At 46.1% G+C, this 22,060-nt stretch overlaps 1 protein-coding gene across 1 annotated transcript in view; it reads left to right on the top strand.

Moving 5' to 3' along the window:
• The window catches only part of ntng2b (netrin g2b), a 133,117-nt gene that overhangs the window by 79,729 nt on the left and 31,328 nt on the right, over window positions 1–22,060 (top strand). The window contains exons 4-5 of the mRNA XM_041897645.2: window positions 10,131–10,303; window positions 13,157–13,192. Coding sequence (XP_041753579.2) covers window positions 10,131–10,303; window positions 13,157–13,192 — 209 coding nt within the window. The remainder of the gene's footprint in view (window positions 1–10,130; window positions 10,304–13,156; window positions 13,193–22,060) is intronic.

The following is a 22,060-nucleotide window of genomic DNA, read 5'->3' as shown; positions in this document are numbered from 1 at the left end:
GCATAGGCTGAGATGAACTCTGCCTTGTTGGCCGCAGAATGGCAGTTCCAGAGGCTGCCAGAGACCTGGAACTCCACGTGGGTCATGCGCGCAGGGACCACCAGATTAGAGTGGCAACAGCCACGTGGTGTGAAGCGTTTGTATGGCCTGTGCAGAGAGGAGAGCACAGGGATAGACAGACACATAGTTGACAGGCTACAGAGAAAGGCTACAATAATGCAAAGGAGATCGGAATGAAATGAACTAAACATCTGGGAAAGCGAGAGAGCGGGGCCTCCCTCACTTTAGTTTCACTGAAACACTCAACTTCCACTTTAGAAATTATAATTGTTGTAAACTACAGCGGTTCAATGTTTATAGGAATAGACTCTAACTTAGTTTATTCAGCTAGCTAACTTGGTACACCGAATCATATGACGCCAAAGCCAACTAGCATGCCAGCCTCCAATAACACGGTTTAGCACCAATACTTGGTTACAACAAACCACCAGTGTGTTAACACTCCAAGCAGATCATTTGTGTCCGTGTCTAACGTTGTGTAAAGTTTGGGGGTAGTTTTGACAGTTTGAGTGAGTACGTCGTCAACTTATTCAGCCAGTTAGTTAGCTAGAATAGTTAGCATACTAGCTAGCCATTGCTCTCTGCCAACGAACTAACCCCTCCTCCCACGGCACGAACACACAGAGAGCCAAGCTAACGTTAGCTAGTCACCCCATGTCCCAAATTCCCTTGAACGACTCTGGTTACCAGTATGTAAAAACAAAAATAAATGTAGGTTATAGCTTACCCTTAGTAGCTACTGTTAGCCAGTTAAGTGCAAAGCTAGCCACTGAATCGATTCAGCCAGTTCACGTCCCAACGGAGAGAAAGCTTCTCCAAATATTAACGCTAGGTCGTTCCAGCTATTGTTTAGTTAGCTATCCAGGTAGCTACATTTCGAGTACAGTAGCTACTAACTACCTAACATTAATGCTTCAGATAATGAGGTTAGAAAAACAGCTGAATGGTAGGTAGCTAGCTGGCATAATTACAGGTACTCTTAAGCGTGGAATAACATTGGAAACAACTATCCACAGTTGCTAATAGTTACCAGTAGCTACCCGCTAGCTAGCTAGCTTTATTGGTCTAGGTAGTGGGTTAGCTAGCCTCGTGCTTCACCGGGCTCAGCCGAATACAATACTTACCTACAATAATTACCTACAATAACCTACAATAACTACCTAGATAAACTACCTACAATACCTAACTACAATATCTACCTACCTACAATCTAAATACATGGTTTAATCTTTACTCGACACCATATGAGCCAAGCTTACCTCCCGCCAGAGAGAGACACAACCTCACCCGTCGCTGTCCAAGTGTCATGGTGATCTGTAGCTCTGGTCCAGGGCGTTACGTATATATATATATATAAATACAGTGCCTTGCAAAAGTATTCATCCCCCTTGGCGTTTTTCCTATTTTGTTGCATTACAACCTGTAATTTAAATTTATATTTATTTGGATTTCATGTAATTGACATACACAAAATAGTCAAAATTGGTGAAGTGAAATTTAAAACATAACTTGTTTCAAAAAATTCTAAAAAATAAATAACGGAAAAGTGGTGCGTATTCACCCCCTTTGCTATGAATCCCCTAAATAAGATCTGGTGCAAACAATTACCTTCAGAAGTCACATAATTAGTTAAATAAAGTCCACCTGTGTGCAATCTAAGTGTCACATGATTTCAGTATATATACAACTGTTCTGAAAGGCCCCAGAGCCTGCAACACCACTAAGCAAGGGGCACCACCAAGCAAGCGGCACCATGAAGACCAAGGAGCTCTCCAAACAGGTCAGGGACAAAGTTGTGAAGTTACAGATCAGGGTTGGGTTATAAAAAAATATCCAAAACTGAACATCCCACGGAGCACCAAAAAATGGAAGGAATATGGCATCACAACAAACCTGCCAAGAGAGGGCCGCCCACCAAAACTCATGGACCAGGCAAGGAGGGCATTAATCAGAGAGGCAACAAAGAGACCAAAGATAACCCTGAAGGAGCTGCAAAGCTCCACAGCGGAGATTGGAGTATCTGTCCATAGGACCATTTTAAGCCGTACACTCCACAGAGCTGGGCTTTACGGAAGAGTGGCCAGAAAAAAGCCATTGCTTAAAGAAAAAAATAAGCAAACACATTTGGTGTTCGCCAAAAGGCATGTGGGAGACTCCCCAAACATATGGAAGAAGGTACTCTGGTCAGATGAGACTAAAATTGAGCTTTTTGGCCATCAAGGAAAACGCTATGTCTGGCGCGCAACCCAACACCTATCATCACCCCGAGAACACCACCCCCACAGTGCAGCATGGTGGTGGCAGCATCATGCTGTGGGGATGTTTTTAATCGGCAGGGACTGGGAAACTGGTCAGAATTGAAGGAATGATGGATGGCGCTAAATACAGGGAAATTCTTGAGGGAAACCTGTTTCAGTCTTCCAGAGATTTGAGACTGGGACGGAGATTCACTTTCCAGCAGGACAATGACCCTAAGCATACTTCTAAAGCAACACTTGAGTAGTTTAAGGGTAAACATTTAAATGTCTTGGAATGGCCTAGTCAAAGCCCAGACCTCAATCCAATTGAGAATCTGTGGTATTACTTAAAGATTGCTGTACACCATCGGAACCCATCCAACTTGAAGGAGCTGGAGCAGTTTTGCCTTGAAGAATGGGAAACAATCCCAGTGGTTAGATGTGCCAAGCTTATAGAGACATACCCCAAGAGACTTGCAGCTGTAATTGCTGCAAAAGGTGGCTCCAAATATCGACTTTGGGGGGGTGAATAGTTATGCACGCTCAAGTTTTCTGTTCTTTTGTCTTATTTCTTGTATGTTTCACAACAAAAAATATTTTGCATCTTCAAAGTGGTAGGCATGTTGTGTAAATCAAATGATACAAACCCCCAAAATATCCATTTTAATTCCAGGTTGTAAGGCAACAAAATAGGAAAAATGCAAAGGGGGGTGAATACTTTCACAAGCCATTGTATATAAAGTACCAGTCAAAAGTTTGGACACACCTACTCATTCAAGGGTTTGTCTTTATTTTTACTATTTTCTACATTGTAGAATAATAGTGAAGACATCAAAACTATGAAATGACATATATGGAATCATGTAGTAACCAAAAAAGTGTTAAACAAATCAAAATATATTTTAGATTTTAGATTCTTCAAAGTAGCCACACTTTGCCTTGATGACAGCTTTGCACACTCTTGGCATTCCCTCAACCAGCTTCATGAGGTAGTCACCTGGATTGCACTTCAATTAACAGATGAGCAAAGAGAAATGACAGTCCATCATTAAATCAAATCAAATCAAATTTTATTTGTCACATTCGCCGAATACAACAGGTGTAGACCTTACAGTGAAAAGCTTACTTACAAGCCCTTAACCAACAATGCAGTTTTAAGAAAGAATACCTAAAAAAAATAAGACATAAAAGTAACAAATAATTAAAGAGCAGCAGTAAAATAACGAATGCGAGGCTATATAAAGGGGGTACTGGCACAGAGTCAATGTGCAGAGAGTAGCAGCAGCGTAAAAGAGGGGGGTTCATTGCAAATAGTCTGGGTAGCTATTTGATTAGATGTTCAGGAGTCTTATGGCTTGGGGGTAGAAGCTGTTTAGAAGCCTCTTGGACCTAGACTTGGCGCTCCGGTACCGCTTGCCGTGCGATAGCAGAGAGAACAGTCTATGACTAGGGTGGCTGGAGTTTTTGACAATTTTTAGGGCCTTCCTCTGACACCGCCTGGTATAGAGGTCCTGGATAACAGGAAGCTTGGCCCCAGTGATGTACTGGGCCATATGCACTACCCTCTGTAGTGCCTTGAGGTCGGAGCCCGAGAAGTTGCCATACCAGGCAGTGATGCAACCAGTCAGGATGCTCGCGATGGTGCAGTTGTAAAACATTTTGAGGATCTGAGGACCCATGCCAAATCTTTTCAGTCTCCTTAGGGGAAATAGGTTTTGTTGTGCCATCTTCAAGACTGTCTTGGTGTGCTTGGACCATGTTAGTTTGTTGGTGATGTGGACACCAAGGAACTTGAAGGTCTCAACCTGCTCCACTACAGCCCCGTCGATGAGAATGGGGGCGTGCTTGGTCCTCTTCTTTTTCCTGTAGTCCACAATCATCTCCTTTGTCTTGATCACATTGAGGGAGAGGTTGTTGTCCTGGCATCACACGGCCAGGTCTCTGACCTCCTCCCTATAGGCTGTCTCGTTGTTGTCGGTGATCAGGCCTACCACTGTTGTGTCATCGGCAAACGTAATGATGGTGGTGGAGTCGTGCCTGGCCATGCAGTCATGAGTGAACAGGGAGTACAGGAGGGGACTGAGCATGTACCCCTGAGGGGCCCCTGTGTTGAGGATCAGCATGGCGGATGTGTTGTTACCTACTCTTACCACCTGGGGGCGGCCGGTCAGGAAGTCCAGGATCCAGTTGCAGAGGGAGGTGTTTAGTCCCAGGGTCCTTAGCTTAGTGATGAGCTTTGAGGGCACTATGGTGTTGAACGCTGAGCTGTAGTCAATGAATAGCATTCACACATACAGTGGGGAAAAAAAGTATTTAGTCAGCCACCAATTGTGCAAGTTCTCCCACTTAAAAAGATGAGAGATGCCTGTAATTTTCATCATAGGTACACGTCAACTATGACAGACAAATTGAGAATTTTTTCCAGAAAATCACATTGTAGGATTTTTAATGAATTTATTTGCAAATTATGGTGGAAAATAAGTATTTGGTCACCTACAAACAAGCAAGATTTCTGGCTCTCACAGACCTGTAACTTCTTCTTTAAGAGGCTCCTCTGTCCTCCACTTGTTACCTGTATTAATGGCACCTGTTTGAACTTGTTATCAGTATAAAAGACACCTGTCCACAACCTCAAACAGTCACACTCCAAACTCCACTATGGCCAAGACCAAAGAGCTGTCAAAGGACACCAGAAACAAAATTGTAGACCTGCACCAGGCTGGGAATACTGAATCTGCAATAGGTAAGCAGCTTGGTTTGAAGAAATCAACTGTGGGAGCAATTATTAGGAAATGGAAGACATACAAGACCACTGATAATCTCCCTCGATCTGGGGGCTCCACGCAAGATCTCACCCCGTGGGGTCAAAATGATCACAAGAACGGTGAGCAAAAATCCCAGAACCACACGGGGGGACCTAGTGAATGACCTGCAGAGAGCTGGGACCAAAGTAACAAAGCCTACCATCAGTAACACACTACGCCGCCAGGGACTCAAATCCTGCAGTGCCAGACGTGTCCCCCTGCTTAAGCCAGTACATGTCCAGGCCCGTCTGAAGTTTGCTAGAGTGCATTTGGATGATCCAGAAGAGGATTGGGAGAATGTCATATGGTCAGATGAAACCAAAATATAACTTTTTGGTAAAAACTCAACTCGTCGTGTTTGGAGGACAAAGAATGCTGAGTTGCATCCAAAGAACACCATACCTACTGTGAAGCATGGGGGTGGAAACAACATGCTTTGGGGCTGTTTTTCTGCAAAGGGACCAGGACGACTGATCCGTGTAAAGGAAAGAATGAATGGGGCCATGTATCGTGAGATTTTGAGTGAAAACCTCCTTCCATCCGCAAGGGCATTGAAGATGAAACGTGGCTGGGTCTTTCAGCATGACAATGATCCCAAACACACCGCCCGGGCAACAAAGGAGTGGCTTCGTAAGAAGCATTTCAAGGTCCTGGAGTGGCCTAGCCAGTCTCCAGATCTCAACCCCATAGAAAATCTTTGGAGGGAGTTGAAAGTCCGTGTTGCCCAGCGACAGCCCCAAAACATCACTGCTCTAGAGGAGATCTGCATGGAGGAATGGGCCAAAATACCAGCAACAGTGTGTGAAAACCTTGTGAAGACTTACAGAAAACGTTTGACCTGTGTCATTGCCAACAAAGGGTATATAACAAAGTATTGAGAAACTTTTGTTATTGACCAAATACTTATTTTCCACCATAATTTGCAAATAAATTCATTAAAAATCCTACAATGTGATTTTCTGGATTTTTTTTCCTCAATTTGTCTGTCATAGTTGACGTGTACCTATGATGAAAATTACAGGCCTCTCTCATCTTTTTAAGTGGGAGAACTTGCACAATTGGTGGCTGACTAAATACTTTTTTCCCCCACTGTATATATATATATATATATATATATATATATATATGTATAAAGCTCTGGTCCAGGGCCTGTATCCACATAGCGTCTCAGACTAGGAGTGCTGATCTAGGGTCAGTTTATCCTTTTAGATCATCATTAATAATATTTTATGGACAGATCCTAGATCATATCACTCCTACTCTGAGATGCTTTGTGGATTCGGGTGTTAGTGTACACTCCTCCACTATGTAGTGGAGTTAGGTGCTATAATGGAACGAAAGGTAGGAATGTTGATAATGTAGTTAAAGCAGTGGAGGAGAGGACTGGTGACACAGGGAGGGAGGTGTACATCTGAAACTAGAGAGACGAGGTAGAGGTAGAGAGAGAGAGAGACGAGAGAGAGAGAGAGACGAGAGAGAGAGACGAGAGAGAGAGAGAGAGAGAGAGAGAGAGAGAGAGAGAGAGAGAGAGAGAGAGAGAGAGAGAGAGAGAGAGAGAGAGAGAGAGAGAGAGAGAGAGAGAGAGAGAGAGAGAGAGAGAGAGAGAGAGAGAGAGAGAGAGAGAGAGGGAAAAGCAAAGGGAGAGTGACAGTGAGGGACAGAGAGAGAGAGAAATAGAGAGAGAGAGAGGGGGGGATTGAGAGAGAGAGAGAGAGAGAAGGCAGACAGACAGACAGACAGAGAGAGAGGAGACAGAGACAGAAAGCGAGAGAGCGAGAGAGATTGAGAGAGAGAGAAAGAGAGGGGGCAGATGGAGAGAGAGAGACAGAGAGACAGGGGGCAGATGGAGAGAGAGAGAGAGAGAGAGAGAGAGAGAGAGAGAGAGAGAGAGAGAGAGAGAGAGAGAGAGAGCGAGAGAGAGAGAGAAAGAGAGAAGTGGTGAAGGAAGCTTGAGGTAGTAATTTTGCCAGTGTACAGGGCCCATTCGTTGAATATTTGATGTAGACGGATAGCTGTCCACTCCAGCGGAACAAACCAGATTGGAATCCAGCCGCTCATCTGGAAAAGGCTGTAATTTAAAGTCATAGACGACGTGGCGTCACCTGGGTTCTGGACCAACCACCTGGGTTCTGCCCCTTGTCACACACACAAGCATGCATGCAAACACACACACATACGTACACACCCACACACACATAAATATGTGCGCACACAACATGCATACACGCAGGTACACAAACATGCACACTCAAACACACAAACCTATCAGCCCGGCTTTCCTACAATTATCGACAAAACTGAGCAGATTTATTCTTGAACAACAAGCAGTAGTTTTGAGTGTGCATCAGTGAGAGTTCTGTCAATTGTGTTATGGTACCAGAACCACATTGTATTCGTTCTTACTGTCTCTTGAATGCAAGTGTGTAATAATCAAAATCACACTTCGCCAAGTGTTTACTCATCACTATAATCAAGTTAGAGTTCACACACTTACACCTACTACTGCTGCTCCTCTCTCCCCTCCACCCAGGTGTCTAACATGCTGACCACATTTTGCGTTGCAAAATATGTACACATACATGTTATTCAATCATTGCACCCACACCACTCGCGCGCGTTAACGAGCGTCTGCGTAGCCAGGCGCTAAAATAGGACTTGGTTCTATTTGTGACGCTTGACGCGCTGCAAGTCCCGCCTCTCCCATCTCCTCATTGGTTTTTAGCAGCAAATACCCACGTGGGTGATTGAAAGATGAACTGACGTCCACACTCCAGTCCAGTTGGTGGTGGTAATGCACCTTAAAATTAGGTTTACCCTTTTATCTGTGGATTAATTGTCGGAGTAGAGGACCTTGTGCATTTCAGGTAAAATAACAACCCAATGTTTATATCCAAGGACAAATTAGCTAGCAACAGCAAGCTAGCTAGCTAAATTCCCATGAATATTTAATGCTTTTCTAACTGTCCCCAAATTGATATAATTGGTTCAGAGTTAATTTTGATATTTCAACCTGTGTGTCCTGATCACGTCTGGTGTGGATGGACAAAATCAACATACGTGCGCGCCCAGTATAGTCAGCATGTAAGATACTTCCTATTGCTCCTCCTCTCTCCCCTCCACCCAGGTGTCTAAGAGACTTCCTATTGCTCCTCCTCTCTCCCCTCCACCCAGGTGTCTAAGAGACTTCCTACTGCTCCTCCTCCCTCCCCTCCACCCAGGTGTCTAAGAGACTTCCTACTGCTCCTCCTCTCTCCCCTCCACCCAGGTGTCTAAGAGACTTCCTATTGCTCCTCCTCCCTCCCCTCCACCCAGGTGTCTAAGAGACTTCCTACTGCTCCTCCTCCCTCCCCTCCACCCAGGTGTCTAAGAGACTTCCTACTGCTCCTCCTCTCTCCCCTCCTCCCAGGTGTCTAAGAGACTTCCTACTGCTCCTCCTCTCTCCCCTCCACCCAGGTGTCTAAGAGACTTCCTACTGCTCCTCCTCTCTCCCCTCCTCCCAGGTGTCTAAGAGACTTCCTACTGCTCCTCCTCTCTCCCCTTCACCCAGGTGTCTAAGAGACTTCCTACTGCTCCTCCTCTCTCCCCTCCACCCAGGTGTCTAAGATACTTCCTACTGCTCCTCCTCTCTCCCTTCCTCCCAGGTGTCTAAGAGACTTCCTACTGCTCCTCCTCTCTCCCCTCCACCCAAGTGTCTAAGATACTTCCTACTGCTCCTCCTCTCTCCCCTCCTCCCAGGTGTCTAAGAGACTTCCTACTGCTCCTCCTCTCTCTCCCCTCCACCCAGGTGTCTAATAGACTTCCTACTGCTCCTCCTCCCTCCCCTCCACCCAGGTGTCTAAGAGACTTCCTACTGCTCCTCCTCTCTCCCCTCCTCCCAGGTGTCTAAGAGACTTCCTACTGCTCCTCCTCTCTCCCCTCCTCCCAGGTGTCTAAGAGACTTCCTACTGCTCCTCCTCTCTCCCCTCCTCCCAGGTGTCTAAGATACTTCCTACTGCTCCTCCTCTCTCCCCTCCACCCAGGTGTCTAAGAGACTTCCTACTGCTCCTCCTCTCTCCCCTTCACCCAGGTGTCTAAGAGACTTCCTACTGCTCCTCCTCTCTCCCCTCCACCCAGGTGTCTAAAATACTTCCTACTGCTCCTCCTCTCTCCCCTCCTCCCAGGTGTCTAAGAGACTTCCTACTGCTCCTCCTCTCTCCCCTCCTCCCAGGTGTCTAAGATACTTCCTACTGCTCCTCCTCTCTCCCCTCCACCCAGGTGTCTAAGAGACTTCCTACTGCTCCTCCTCTCTCCCCTTCACCCAGGTGTCTAAGAGACTTCCTACTGCTCCTCCTCTCTCCCCTCCACCCAGGTGTCTAAAATACTTCCTACTGCTCCTCCTCTCTCCCCTCCTCCCAGGTGTCTAAGAGACTTCCTACTGCTCCTCCTCTCTCCCCTCCTCCCAGGTGTCTAAGAGACTTCATACTGCTCCTCCTCTCTCCCCTCCACCCAGGTGTCTAAGTGTAACATGCAAACGTTTCTGTGATATAATACAAAACTTGTCATTCTTCTGGTTTAGGTCAACTTTGTTATTGATTAATATTAAATATAGGGAGTCAGTAGGAAGCCCTTACCGGGGCTTGAACCCAACACCTTAACTGTTACGTCAAAGGATGTGAATCTGTTGACGAGGTGCCTAGGTGTTGGATTAACATCGCTGCAATATACTTAAGCGAGTACACACTCACTCCTGTGCCTTTGCTACCCTTTAACACACACTCACCCACATCCACACACACTCACTCCTGTGCCTTTGCTACCCTTTAACACACACTCACCCACATCCACACACACTCAATCCTGTGCCTTTGCTACCCTTTAACACACACACACTCACCCACATCCACACACACTCACAGACACTTGTCATCACCTCTTGGTGTAAACATCTGACACATACATAAACAGTCACACACACACACACACACACACACACACACACACACACACACACACACACACTCACATCCTTCCTCCTGTCCCCTGTACCCAGGTGTAAGTGTAACCTGCACGCGTCGCTGTGCCTGCTGCAGGAGGGAGACCTCCAGTGTCAGTGTGAACACAACACCACGGGACAGGACTGTCAGCGCTGCAAGAAGGGTTTCAAGGCCAAGTCCTGGAAAGCTGGCTCATACCTGCCCACACCCAACGGATCCCCCAACACCTGTATGTGCCCCAGTTCTATTCTATGTTCACTTTGAACAGGTCCCACTTATACAGCTCACTCATACATAAAGTTCATTATATTATTTTCTATTCTATTCTAATATGTCTACTTTTTACAGGCCCCACTGATACTTTTACTGACTATAGGTACGCTGAATAGAAAGAAAACTGTTGCTTTCCTTTCTGTTCAGTATACAGTGTTTCTGTACCAAGAAATGTTTGCGAGTTTTACTTTTTGATCTGTAACAGTGTAATAACTATGTAATTACTATGTAGTTACAAAAAACTGTGGGTTGGTAATCGATTGATTTCAAGCGATGAAGTATTCTGAAACACAAATGGTATTATATATAATATGTAATATATATGGGGCTTCCTGTAGCTCAGTTGGTAGAGGATGGCACTTGCAAACGCCAGGGTTGTGGGTTTGATTCCCACGGAGGGCCAGTATGAAAAATGTGCGCACTCACTAACTTGTAAGCCGCTCTGGATAAGAGCGTCTGCTAAATGACTAAAAATTATTTTACAAATATGCCATTTAGCGGACACTTTTTATGGAAATGTTACACTATGTTGGATCCTTTTATTATCTTATGCATAAAAGGTTATGTTCTTATGTTATTTTTGTTCATCAATATTTATTTGAAACATGTACAGTGGGGAAAAAAAGTATTTAGTCAGCCACCAATTGTGCAAGTTCTCCCACTTAAAAAGATGAGAGAGGCCTGTAATTTTCATCATAGGTACACGTCAACTATGACAGACAAATTGAGAAAGAAATATCCAGAAAATCACATTGTAGGATTTTTAATGAATTTATTTGAAAATTATGGTGGAAAATAAGTATTTAGTCACCTACAAACAAGCAAGATTTCTGTCTCTCACAGACCTGTAACTTCTTCTTTAAGAGGCTCCTCTGTCCTCCACTCATTACCTGTATTAATGGCACCTGTTTGAACTTGTTATCAGTATAAAAGACACCTGTCCACAACCTCAAACAGTCACACTCCAAACTCCACTATGGCCAAGACCAAAGAGCTGTCAAAGGACACCAGAAACAAAATTGTAGACCTGCACCAGGCTGGGAAGACTGAATCTGCAATAGGTAAGCAGCTTGGTTTGAAGAAATCAACTGTGGGAGCAATTATTAGGAAATGGAAGACATACAAGACCACTGATAATCTCCCTCGATCTGGGGCTCCACGCAAGATCTCACCCCGTGGGGTCAAAATGATCACAAGAACGGTGAGCAAAAATCTCAGAACCACACGGGGGGACCTAGTGAATGACCTGCAGAGAGCTGGGACCAAAGTAACAAAGGCTACCATCAGTAACACACTACGCCGCCAGGGACTCAAATCCTGCAGTGCCAGACATGTCCCCCTGCTTAAGCCAGTACATGTCCAGGCCCGTCTGAAGTTTGCTAGAGTGCATTTGGATGATCCAGAAGAGGATTGGGAGAATGTCATATGGTCAAATGAAACCAAAATAGAACTTTTTGGTAAAAACTCAACTCGTCGTGTTTGGAGGACAAAGAATGCTGAGTTGCATCCAAAGAACACCATACCTACTGTGAAGCATGGGGGTGGAAACATCATGCTTTGGGGCTGTTTTTCTGCAAAGGGACCAGGACGACTAATCCGTGTAAAGGAAAGAATGAATGGGGCCATGTATCGTGAGATTTTGAGTGAAAACCTCCTTCCATCAGCAAGGGCATTGAAGATGAAACATGGCTGGGTCTTTCAGCATGACAATGATCCCAAACACACCGCCCGGGCAACGAAGGAGTGGCTTCGTAAGAAGCATTTCAAGGTCCTGGAGTGGCCTAGCCAGTCTCCAGATCTCAACCCCATAGAAAATCTTTGGAGGGAGTTGAAAGTCCGTGTTGCCCAGCGACAGCCCCAAAACATCACTGCTCTAGAGGAGATCTGCATGGAGGAATGGGCCAAAATACCAGCAACAGTGTGTGAAAACCTTGTGAAGACTTACAGAAAACGTTTGACCTGTGTCATTGCCAACAAAGGGTATATAACAAAGTATTGAGAAACTTTTGTTATTGATCAAATACTTATTTTTCACCATAATTTGCAAATAAATTCATTAAAAATCCTACAATGTGATTTTCCTGATTTTTTTTCTTCTCATTTTGTCTGTCTTAGTTGACGTGTACCTATGATGAAAATTACAGGCCTCTCTCATCTTTTTAAGTGGGAGAACTTGCACAATTGGTGGCTGACTAAATACTTTTTTCCCCACTGTATGAAGGATGCATGTGGTCTCTATCCAATGTCCTGAATGAAAGCAGAGAATAAGAGAGTGATGAGTTACGTAAAAAGAGAGAAGGAAGAAAAGAGAGAAAGCGAGGGAAGAGATTAAAGAGAAATAGAGACAGAGAGTTATTTCCTCTTTACAGAGAGCAGAGAGCAAAGCATTGTAGTGCATGGGGGGAGATGTAACTGTAGCTAGCGATGATAAATTAATCATCTAGGCCAGCTACTCCCATCCTGCCACTAACTGCATATAGATCAGTGTTCCTCTGTCCTGGTCCCACGGAATGTGCAGGCTTTTGTTCCAGCCCAGCACCAAAATAATGGATTTAACTAATTAATGGACAAATTATTAACGGTAGTTGATTGGTGAAAAGCCTGCACCCACTCAGGTCAGGCCAGGATTGAAGAACACTGATGTATTTTTTTATATATATATTTTTTTAGTGTGCAACACACACTTGCTCTTTCTACAGTTTGATAAACGAGGGAGGGAAGACTTTGTCAAATGAATGCATGAATAAACAGATATTTATCCTCTTTCTTTTGTTCCTTCCCCCTCCCCCTCTCTTTCCCTCCTTTTCAGGCGCAATCGCTGGTGCCCCCACGGGCGGTGGTTCTAGTAAGTTATAACAAGCCAAGCAGAGGATGCTGCATCCACATTCTCAGTCTCCTCTATCTCTCACCCCCCCTTCTCTATTTTATTTATCCCTTTATCCCTCCATCTATCGCTCTATCGTTCTATCTCTCTGTTCTTCATCCAGCTCCCTCTGTTCGTCTTTGTTGGTTGCAGCGCTGGCCTTGTCTTCTATATTATTGATAGGCCTCCCTGTACTGTCGGCACCGTTATGTCCTTTTCATTCCAGCAACGCTGGCTTCCACTGGAGGAATCTTTCCACAGTTCTTTCTGACTTAGTTGGACTGAAGTCACACTGGTGGAGAAGCATGGGAGAGAAAGAGATAATGAAAGAGAAGAGGGGGGAAAGAGAGGAATGGGAAAGAGTGTGTGGGTGGTAAAGCAGAGGCAGGGGAAAGGAGAGAGAGAGAGAGCGAGAGAGAGAGCGAGAGAGAGCGAGAGAGAGCGAGACAGACAGACAGACACAGAGAGAGAGAGAGAGAGAGAGAGAGAGAGAGAGATGGAGAGACAGACAGACACACAGAGAGAGAGAGACAGACAGACAGACAGAGAGAGAGACAGACACACAGAGAGAGAGACAGACACACAGAGAGAGAGAGAGAGAGACAGACAGACAGACAGACAGACAGACAGACAGACAGACAGACAGACAGACAGACAGCAGGGGAATGTGTGTGTGTGAGAGAGAGAGGGAAATAGAGGGAGTGAGTGTGATTGTTTAAGTGTGCTGTAATGCGGTGTGATTCCGGGAGAGGAACTCCTAGAGGAATTAATAAAAGGGAATTTGATTAGGGATTCTCTCTGTGGAGACGCTCTCTGCTCCGAGCGCTTAGACGGAAACGATGGGCAAAGTGGCAACATCAGACCTGACAGACAGCACTGGTCTCTCACTGGTCTCTCACTGGTTAGTCTACAGGACTGACTGGGCCGCCATTACTTTTTTGACAAGGAACTAATATATTTCACAAAATATTGCATGTTACAAACAGCACCCTATAGGACTGACTGGGGGGACTTTACAATTGGACAGTGGTTAAAACAGACTTGCAAAACTTGCATATATATTAGATTTGTTTTAAAACTATTAATGGATTTAAATATATGACATATGCTTTTAGACTACTCTTACCGCTTACAATGTTTTTTCGGTTGAAACGGTGGGGAGGGGGAGGTTTTGGGTGGACAGGGGGATGTTTTGGGTGGGCAGGGGGATGTTTTGGGCGGGAAGGGGGATATTTTGTTTGTTCGTCATCTTGGAATCTTCTTTCTCACAGAACTGTCAGAACCTTTGCCTTTGACCACCACAACCACTACTTCAACCACCACTACTACTTCCATAACTGAAAGTCAAAGTGAACCTGAAACTACAGCCATAACCCCCACTACCACACCAGAACCAGACCCGACCACAACCGCAACCGCTACTCAGGAAGCCTCTGCTACCACTACTCAGGGAGGAGGGCACCTAGAGAAGGTAGAGGTAGTGATAGGTCCAAAATTATAGATAGTAGTTATAGGTAGTGTGTGTGTGTGTGTGTGTGTGTGTGTGTGTGTGTGTGTGTGTGTGTGTGTGTGTGTGTGTGTGTGTGTGTGTGTGTGTGTGTGTGTGTGTGTGTGTGTGTGTGTGTGTGTGTGTACATGTGTGAGTATTTATTTCAGATGTGCATTATCTCTTGTGCATTATCATTGTCAAGCCATCATCTTGGTTGACATTAATGCTAGATGTAGCTACTGGCTAGTCCATCTATTCTATTCATAGGAGAGAGTGGGCGTTGTGCTGCTACAGTATGGACAGTCTGACTGGATTATTTCTGGCTGACTGGGTTTGAGGAGCCCAGATCCGACAGGACCAAACACACACTGTCAAGACCATGAATATAAAGTGGTCCTCAGAACCGGGTCTTGTTCCGACCGACGACGGTCCCAGGCTAAATTTAAACCTGACATCTTGGGAGCCAGAGCGCCGCTCGTGTTCCTCTGGAAAAGCACTTAGGACGTGGGAAGCAGGGAGGGAGAGGCCGGAGAAAGAGGGAATGCCAGGAACGTCGTCTGTGATGTCGTCAGAATCTTCTTTGAGGAAATCCATTAAGTGCTGTTGTTGAACAGCGCAGCGCTTTTTGGTCTTTTTAGGCCGACGTCAGGAGCTCCGATAGAGTCACTGATAAGCTGTGATTGAGGAGCAGCTGACTGAAGCACAGTGTAAATCCCTTTAGGGACTTTTCAAAGCCCACAGTGTGGGGATCAAGGTTAGATAGTGACACAAACTCGTATTGTCATATTTTGCCAATTATTGCCAATTATTTCTTACAAAGACAATTAAATACATTTTGTTATCAGACATATTGCTCATTTTAGATACCACAGTAAGTTGGTCTACTGTATTTTATTTTCAGCTAAGCAACCACTGAGACAGCTATACTGTCATTAGAGAAGAGTACAGTCTAACAAACTACCAGGGTTGGGGTTCATTCCATTTCAATTCGAGTCAATTCAGAAAGTAAACGAAATCCCAATTCCAATTCACCATTTTCCTAATTGAAAAGCACTGAAGAGAATTGGAGTTGGAATTGAAATGTCAGTACACTTCCTGAATTGACCAGAATTTTAATCGAGCTGACACCAAACCTTGCAAACTACACTCTTAGAAGAAGAAAAAAAAAAAGGTTCCAAAAGGGTTCTTTGGCTGTCCCCATAGGAGCACCTTTTTGTTTCCAGGTAGAACCTTTTTGGGTTCCATGTAGAACCACATGGAACCCTAAGAAGGTTCTACCTGGAACCAAAAGGGTTCTACCTGGAACCAAAAAAGGTTGTTCAAAGGATTCTCCTATGGGGACAGCAGAAGAACCCTTTTAGATTCTAGATAGCACCTTTTTTTCTAAAAGTGTACAGCATACCACACTGTATCAGTAGCTTTCACTAAGCTATATACTCTGATACACTTGACAATGGGCTTCAGATCTGCTATACTTAGAGCTGCCACTAAGATGTGATGCTATCTTGCTTTATATTTTATCTGGTGGTTAGAATAGTTTATCTGGCAAGGGCCTGACCCTGATGTTAGGAGCCTCGTTACCAGTCTGGTGTGTGTGTGTGTGTGTGTGTGTGTGTGTGTGTGTGTGTGTGTGTGTGTGTGTGTGTGGATGGCATATGGCTTGGCACAGTGAAACCCATAAATCATCCTCATCCTCCCCTCTTCCTCCCGGGGAACAGAGGTCTGAGGTCGTACTGTGATGGTGGAGCACACCACACACACACAGAGGCATGCAAACACACACACACACACAGAGGCATGCAAACACACACACACAGAGGCATGCAAACACACACACACAGGCACGTGCACACACACACACACCCCACCGTCCCACCTCCTCCCTACAGGTACAATACATGCTGTGCCTGACCAGGAGTCTACCCTCCTAGACCTAAGAATAGAACACCCTGTAACTCCCAGTCCAGTCATAACAAATGACCATACCAAGCCCTGCCAACCCTCCACACTCCAGTCCCCATTGACCTGTCTGACTGTGTTTAGAGTCAACACTATGACCTGTTTGACTGTGTTTAGATTGGAATGTGTGTGTGTGTGTGTGTGTGCATGTGTGTGTGAGTGCGCATGTGCATTCGAGCGTGTGTATGGTTTTCATATTGAGTTTGGGTTGGTTTGTGCATGCGTGTGTGTGCATGTGTCTATACATGGGTATACATCCTCCTTCCCTACATACAGAATGCACATTCCTTCCATACAAGTCTGTCTGCAGAGTGTTATACTGTACAGTAGGGGAAAGAGAAGCTCCTCTATGCTTCCCTACACACAGCAGAGTCTATCCAATGAAACAGTACAGTAATGTGTGTATGGGGCCAGCCACTACACTAGAGAAACAGCTCCACTCTCCCTAAGTCTCCTGGGCCTCCCAACCCCAGGCAGTCAGCCAGTGAGTCAGTCCCTCCCCCAGCCAATTAGCCAGTCAGTCAGTCCCTCCCCCAGCCAGTCAGCCAGTCAATCAGTCCCTCCCCCAGCCAGTCAGCCAGTCAGTCAGTCCCTCCCCCAGCCAGTCAGCCAGTCAGTCAGTCCCTCCCCCAGCCAGTCAGCCAGTCAGTCAGTACCTCCCCCAGCCAGCCAGTCAGCCAGTCAGTCAGTCCTCCCCTAGCCAATCAGTTCCTCCCCCAGCCAGTCAGTCAGTTCCTCCCCCAGCCAGTCAGCCAGTCAGTTAGTCCCTCCCCCAGCCAGTCAGTCAGTCCCTCCCCCAGCCAGTCAGTCAGTCCCTCCCCCAGCCAGTCAGTTAGTCCCTCCCCCAGCCAGCCAACCAGATAGTCCCTCCCCCAGCCAGTCAGCTGGTCAGCCGGTCAGCCAATCAGTGAGTCCCTCCCCAGCCAGTCAGTCTCACTCCCAGCCAGGCAGCCAGTCAGTCAGTCCCTCCCCCAGCCAGTCAGCCAGTCAGCCAATCAGCCAGTCAGCCAGTGCCTCCCCAGCCAGTCAGCCGGTCAGTCAGTCAGTCCCTCCTATTGTGCAGGCTCAGATGGATAGGGGATAAGCAGTCTAGTGGCTAGCCAGGCTGATCCACAGAGCTCTGACCCCATTGGTCACTTTGGCCAGATGGGTGTGGGGGAGGGAAGATGAGGGCTGACCAGAGAGACCAAATCCTAACCCTTAGCCCCCTCTGACCCCTCCCCTTCCTAAAGCTGCCTTTGCAGGTTAGGTTTTGGCAGGTCAAGCGGGATTCCCTCTATGCTAAGTAGAAAACACAGACAGTCTGACACTCTGACACTTTGAGCCTTACACTCACACCACAGGTGGCTGGTGGCACCTTAATTGGGGAGGATGGGCTCATAGTAATGGCTGGAAAGGAATTTATGGAATGGTGTCAAACACATGGTTTCCATGGGTTTGATACTATTCCAGTCACCCCACTTCAGCCATTATTATGAGCCGTCCTCCCCGCACCAGACTCCTGTGTCACATACACACAAACATGCACACACACGTCTTTACCTTTTTTACACAACACACACACATACACGTCTACATGCCATACACACTCACACATACACACACACATGTGCGAGTGCACACACATACAAACAGCCCCTATCTTGTACAAATTTAGAGAAAGGCCAGTAGAATTCAACTTATTGCATAAACATGACCATGTATTAAAACCCAGCCAAATCACATCCTAATAAGAACGTAGTCCGTAGGAGGACAAACGTTCAAGTAACCATCCTGTCACTCATCTGGGTGTCATTAGGTGTTCTGGGAACAGTCTCTCAATCCCTCCCTGAATCACAATATCATCATTAGCGTTGTGCAAATGGCTGTCTAGAGCCACGGTAACAAATGACAGGGACACCCAGACTGACAGGTGGCATTAAGTGTTATTGTGATCATTTATCTTGCCTACATTAACCCAAACAAGTGACAAATTGTCTCATTATGCACAAATGTGTTTGTGTGACAGGAAAGACACGAAATACAGGGGACATAGTGGGTAGGAGTGTGTGTTTTTGTATGTGTGTGTGTGTGTGGGGGGTGTGTGTGTGGCGTGTGATTTGGACGAGTCAGGCGCAGGAGGGTAAATCACAGAATAAAGGTTTATTCTGTATATATGTCAATACAAAGTACAAGGAGCTCCACCGAGCTCATATAACCTCCACAATAAACAATCACACACAAAGACAAGGGGGCAGAGGGAATACTTATACAGGTACTGGCCCCCATGTATGCACTCACTAATTGTAAGTCGCTCTGGATAAGAGTGTCTGCTAAATGACTAAAATGTCAATTGGATCACTAAAATGAGAATTGAAACCAGGTGTGTGTAATAAACAAGACAAAACAAATGGAATGATGTGATGAGGAGCAGCAGTGGCTAGAAGGCCGGTGACGACGAACCCTGAAGCCTGCCCGAACAAGGAGAGGAGGCAGCTTCGGAGGAAGTCGTGACAGTGTGTGTGTATTTGTGTTGTGTGTGTGTGTGTGCGTACATACGTGCATAAGAGTGTGTCATTTGACTACGTAATAGTCAGTCCCTCTATGCAGACAGACAGGACAGGATAGTCAGTCTATCTGTGCAGACAGACAAAACAGGATAGTCAGTCCATCTGTGCAGACAGACAGGACAGGATAGTCAGTTCATCTGTGCAGATAGACAGGACAGGGTATTCAGTTAATCTGTGCAGACAGACAAAACAGGATAGTCAGTCCATCTGTGCAGACAGACAGGACAGGCTAGTCAGTCCATCTGTGCAGACAGACAGAACAGAATAGTCAGTCAATCTGTGCAGACAGACAGGACAGGATAGTCAGTTCATCTGTGCAGACAGACAGGACAGGATAGTCAGTTCATCTTGACAGGATAGGCAGACCATCTGTGCAGACAGACAGGACATGATAGTCAATTCATCTGTGCAGACAGACAGGACAGGATAGTCAGTCCATCTGTGCAGACAGACAGGACAGGATAGTCAGTCCATCTGTGCAGACAGACAGGACATGATAGTCAGTTCATCTGTGCAGACAGACAGGACAGGATAGTCTGTCCATCTGTGCAGACAGACAGGACAGGATAGTCAGTCCATCTGTGCAGACAGACAGGACAGGATAGTCAGTTCATCTGTGCAGACAGACAGGACAGGATAGTCAGTTCATCTGTGCAGACAGACAGGACAGGATAGTCAGTTCATCTTGACAGGATAGGCAGACCATCTGTGCAGACAGACAGGACATGATAGTCAATTCATCTGTGCAGACAGACAGGACAGGATAGTCAGTCCATCTGTGCAGACAGACAGGACAGGATAGTCAGTCCATCAGGGCAGACAGACAGGACAGGATAGTCAGTCCATCTGTGCAGACAGACAGGACAGGATAGTCAGTTCATCTGTGCAGACAGACAGGACAGGATAGTCAGTTCATCTGTGCAGACAGACAGGACAGGATAGTCAGTTCATCTGTGCAGACAGACAGAACAGGATAGTCAGTCCATCTGTGCAGACAGACAGGACAGGATAGTCAGTTCATCTGTGCAGACAGACAGGACAGGATAGTCAGTCCATCTGTGCAGACAGACAGGACAGGATAGTCAGTCCATCTGTGCAGACAGACAGGACAGGATAGTCAGTCCATCTGTGCAGACAGACAGGACAGTATAGTCAGTTCATCGCTGCAGACAGACAGGACAGGATAGTCAGACCATCTGTGCAGACAGACAGGACTGGATAATCAGTTCATCTGTACAGACAGACAGGACAGGATAGTCAGTTCATGTGTGCAGACAGACAGGACAGGATAGTCAGATCATCTTGACAGGATAGGCAGTCCATCTGTGCAGACAGACAGGACATGATAGTCAGCTCATCTGTGCAGACAGACAGGACAGGATAGTCAGTCCATCTGTGCAGACAGACAGAACAGAATAGTCAGTCCATCTGTGCAGACAGACAGGACAGGATAGTCAGTTCATATGTGCAGACAGACAGGACAGGATAGTCAGTTCATCTTGACAGGATAGGCAGACCATCTGTGCAGACAGACAGGACATGATAGTCAATTCATCTGTGCAGACAGACAGGACAGGATAGTCAGTCCATCTGTGCAGACAGACATGACAGGATAGTCAGTCCATCTGTGCAGACAGACAGGACATGATAGTCAGTTCATCTGTGCAGACAGACAGGACAGGATAGTCAGTCCATCTGTGCAGACAGACAGGACAGGATAGTCAGTCCATCTGTGCAGACAGACAGGACAGGATAGTCAGTCCATCTGTGCAGACAGACAGAACAGAATAGTCAGTCCATCTGTGCAGACAGACAGGACAGGATAGTCAGTCCATCTGTGCAGACAGACAGGACAGGATAGTCAGTTCATCTGTGCAGACAGACAGGACAGGATAGTCAGTCCATCTGTGCAGACAGACAGGACAGGATAGTCAGTTCATCTGTGCAGACAGACAGGACAGGATAGTCAGTTCATCTGTGCAGACAGACAGAACAGGATAGGCAGACCATCTGTGCAGACAGACAGGACATGATAGTCAATTCATTTGTGCAGACAGACAGGACAGGATAGTCAGTCCATCTGTGCAGACAGACATGACAGGATAGTCAGTCCATCTGTGCAGACAGACAGGACATTATAGTCAGTTCATCTGTGCAGACAGACAGGACAGGATAGTCAGTCCATCTGTGCAGACAGACATGACAGGATAGTCAGTCCATCTGTGCAGACAGACAGGACATGATAGTCAGTTCATCTGTGCAGACAGACAGGACAGGATAGTCAGTCCATCTGCGCAGACATACAGGACAGGATAGTCAGTCCATCTGTGCAGACAGACAGGACAGGATAGTCAGTTCATTTGTGCAGACAGACAGGACAGGATAGTCAGTCCATCTGTGCAGACAGACATGACAGGATAGTCAGTCCATCTGTGCAGACAGACAGGACATGATAGTCAGTTCATCTGTGCAGACAGACAGGACAGGATAGTCAGTCCATCTGTGCAGACAGACATGACAGGATAGTCAGTCCATCTGTGCAGACAGACAGGACATGATAGTCAGTTCATCTGTGCAGACAGACAGGACAGGATAGTCAGTCCATCTGCGCAGACATACAGGACAGGATAGTCAGTCCATCTGTGCAGACAGACAGGACAGGATAGTCAGTTCATCTGTGCAGACAGACAGGACAGGATAGTCAGTTCATCTGTGCAGACAGACAGGACAGGATAGTCAGTCCATCTGTGCAGACAGACAGGACAGGATAGTCAGTCCATCTGTGCAGACAGACAGGACAGGATAGTCAGTTTATTGCTGCAGACAGACAGGACAGGTTAGTCAGTCCATCTG

Source organism: Coregonus clupeaformis, chromosome 15 (genome assembly GCF_020615455.1).
Source record: "Coregonus clupeaformis isolate EN_2021a chromosome 15, ASM2061545v1, whole genome shotgun sequence".
NCBI classification, from domain to species: Eukaryota; Metazoa; Chordata; class Actinopteri; order Salmoniformes; family Salmonidae; genus Coregonus; species Coregonus clupeaformis.
This window is presented reverse-complemented; position numbering and strand designations above follow the sequence as displayed.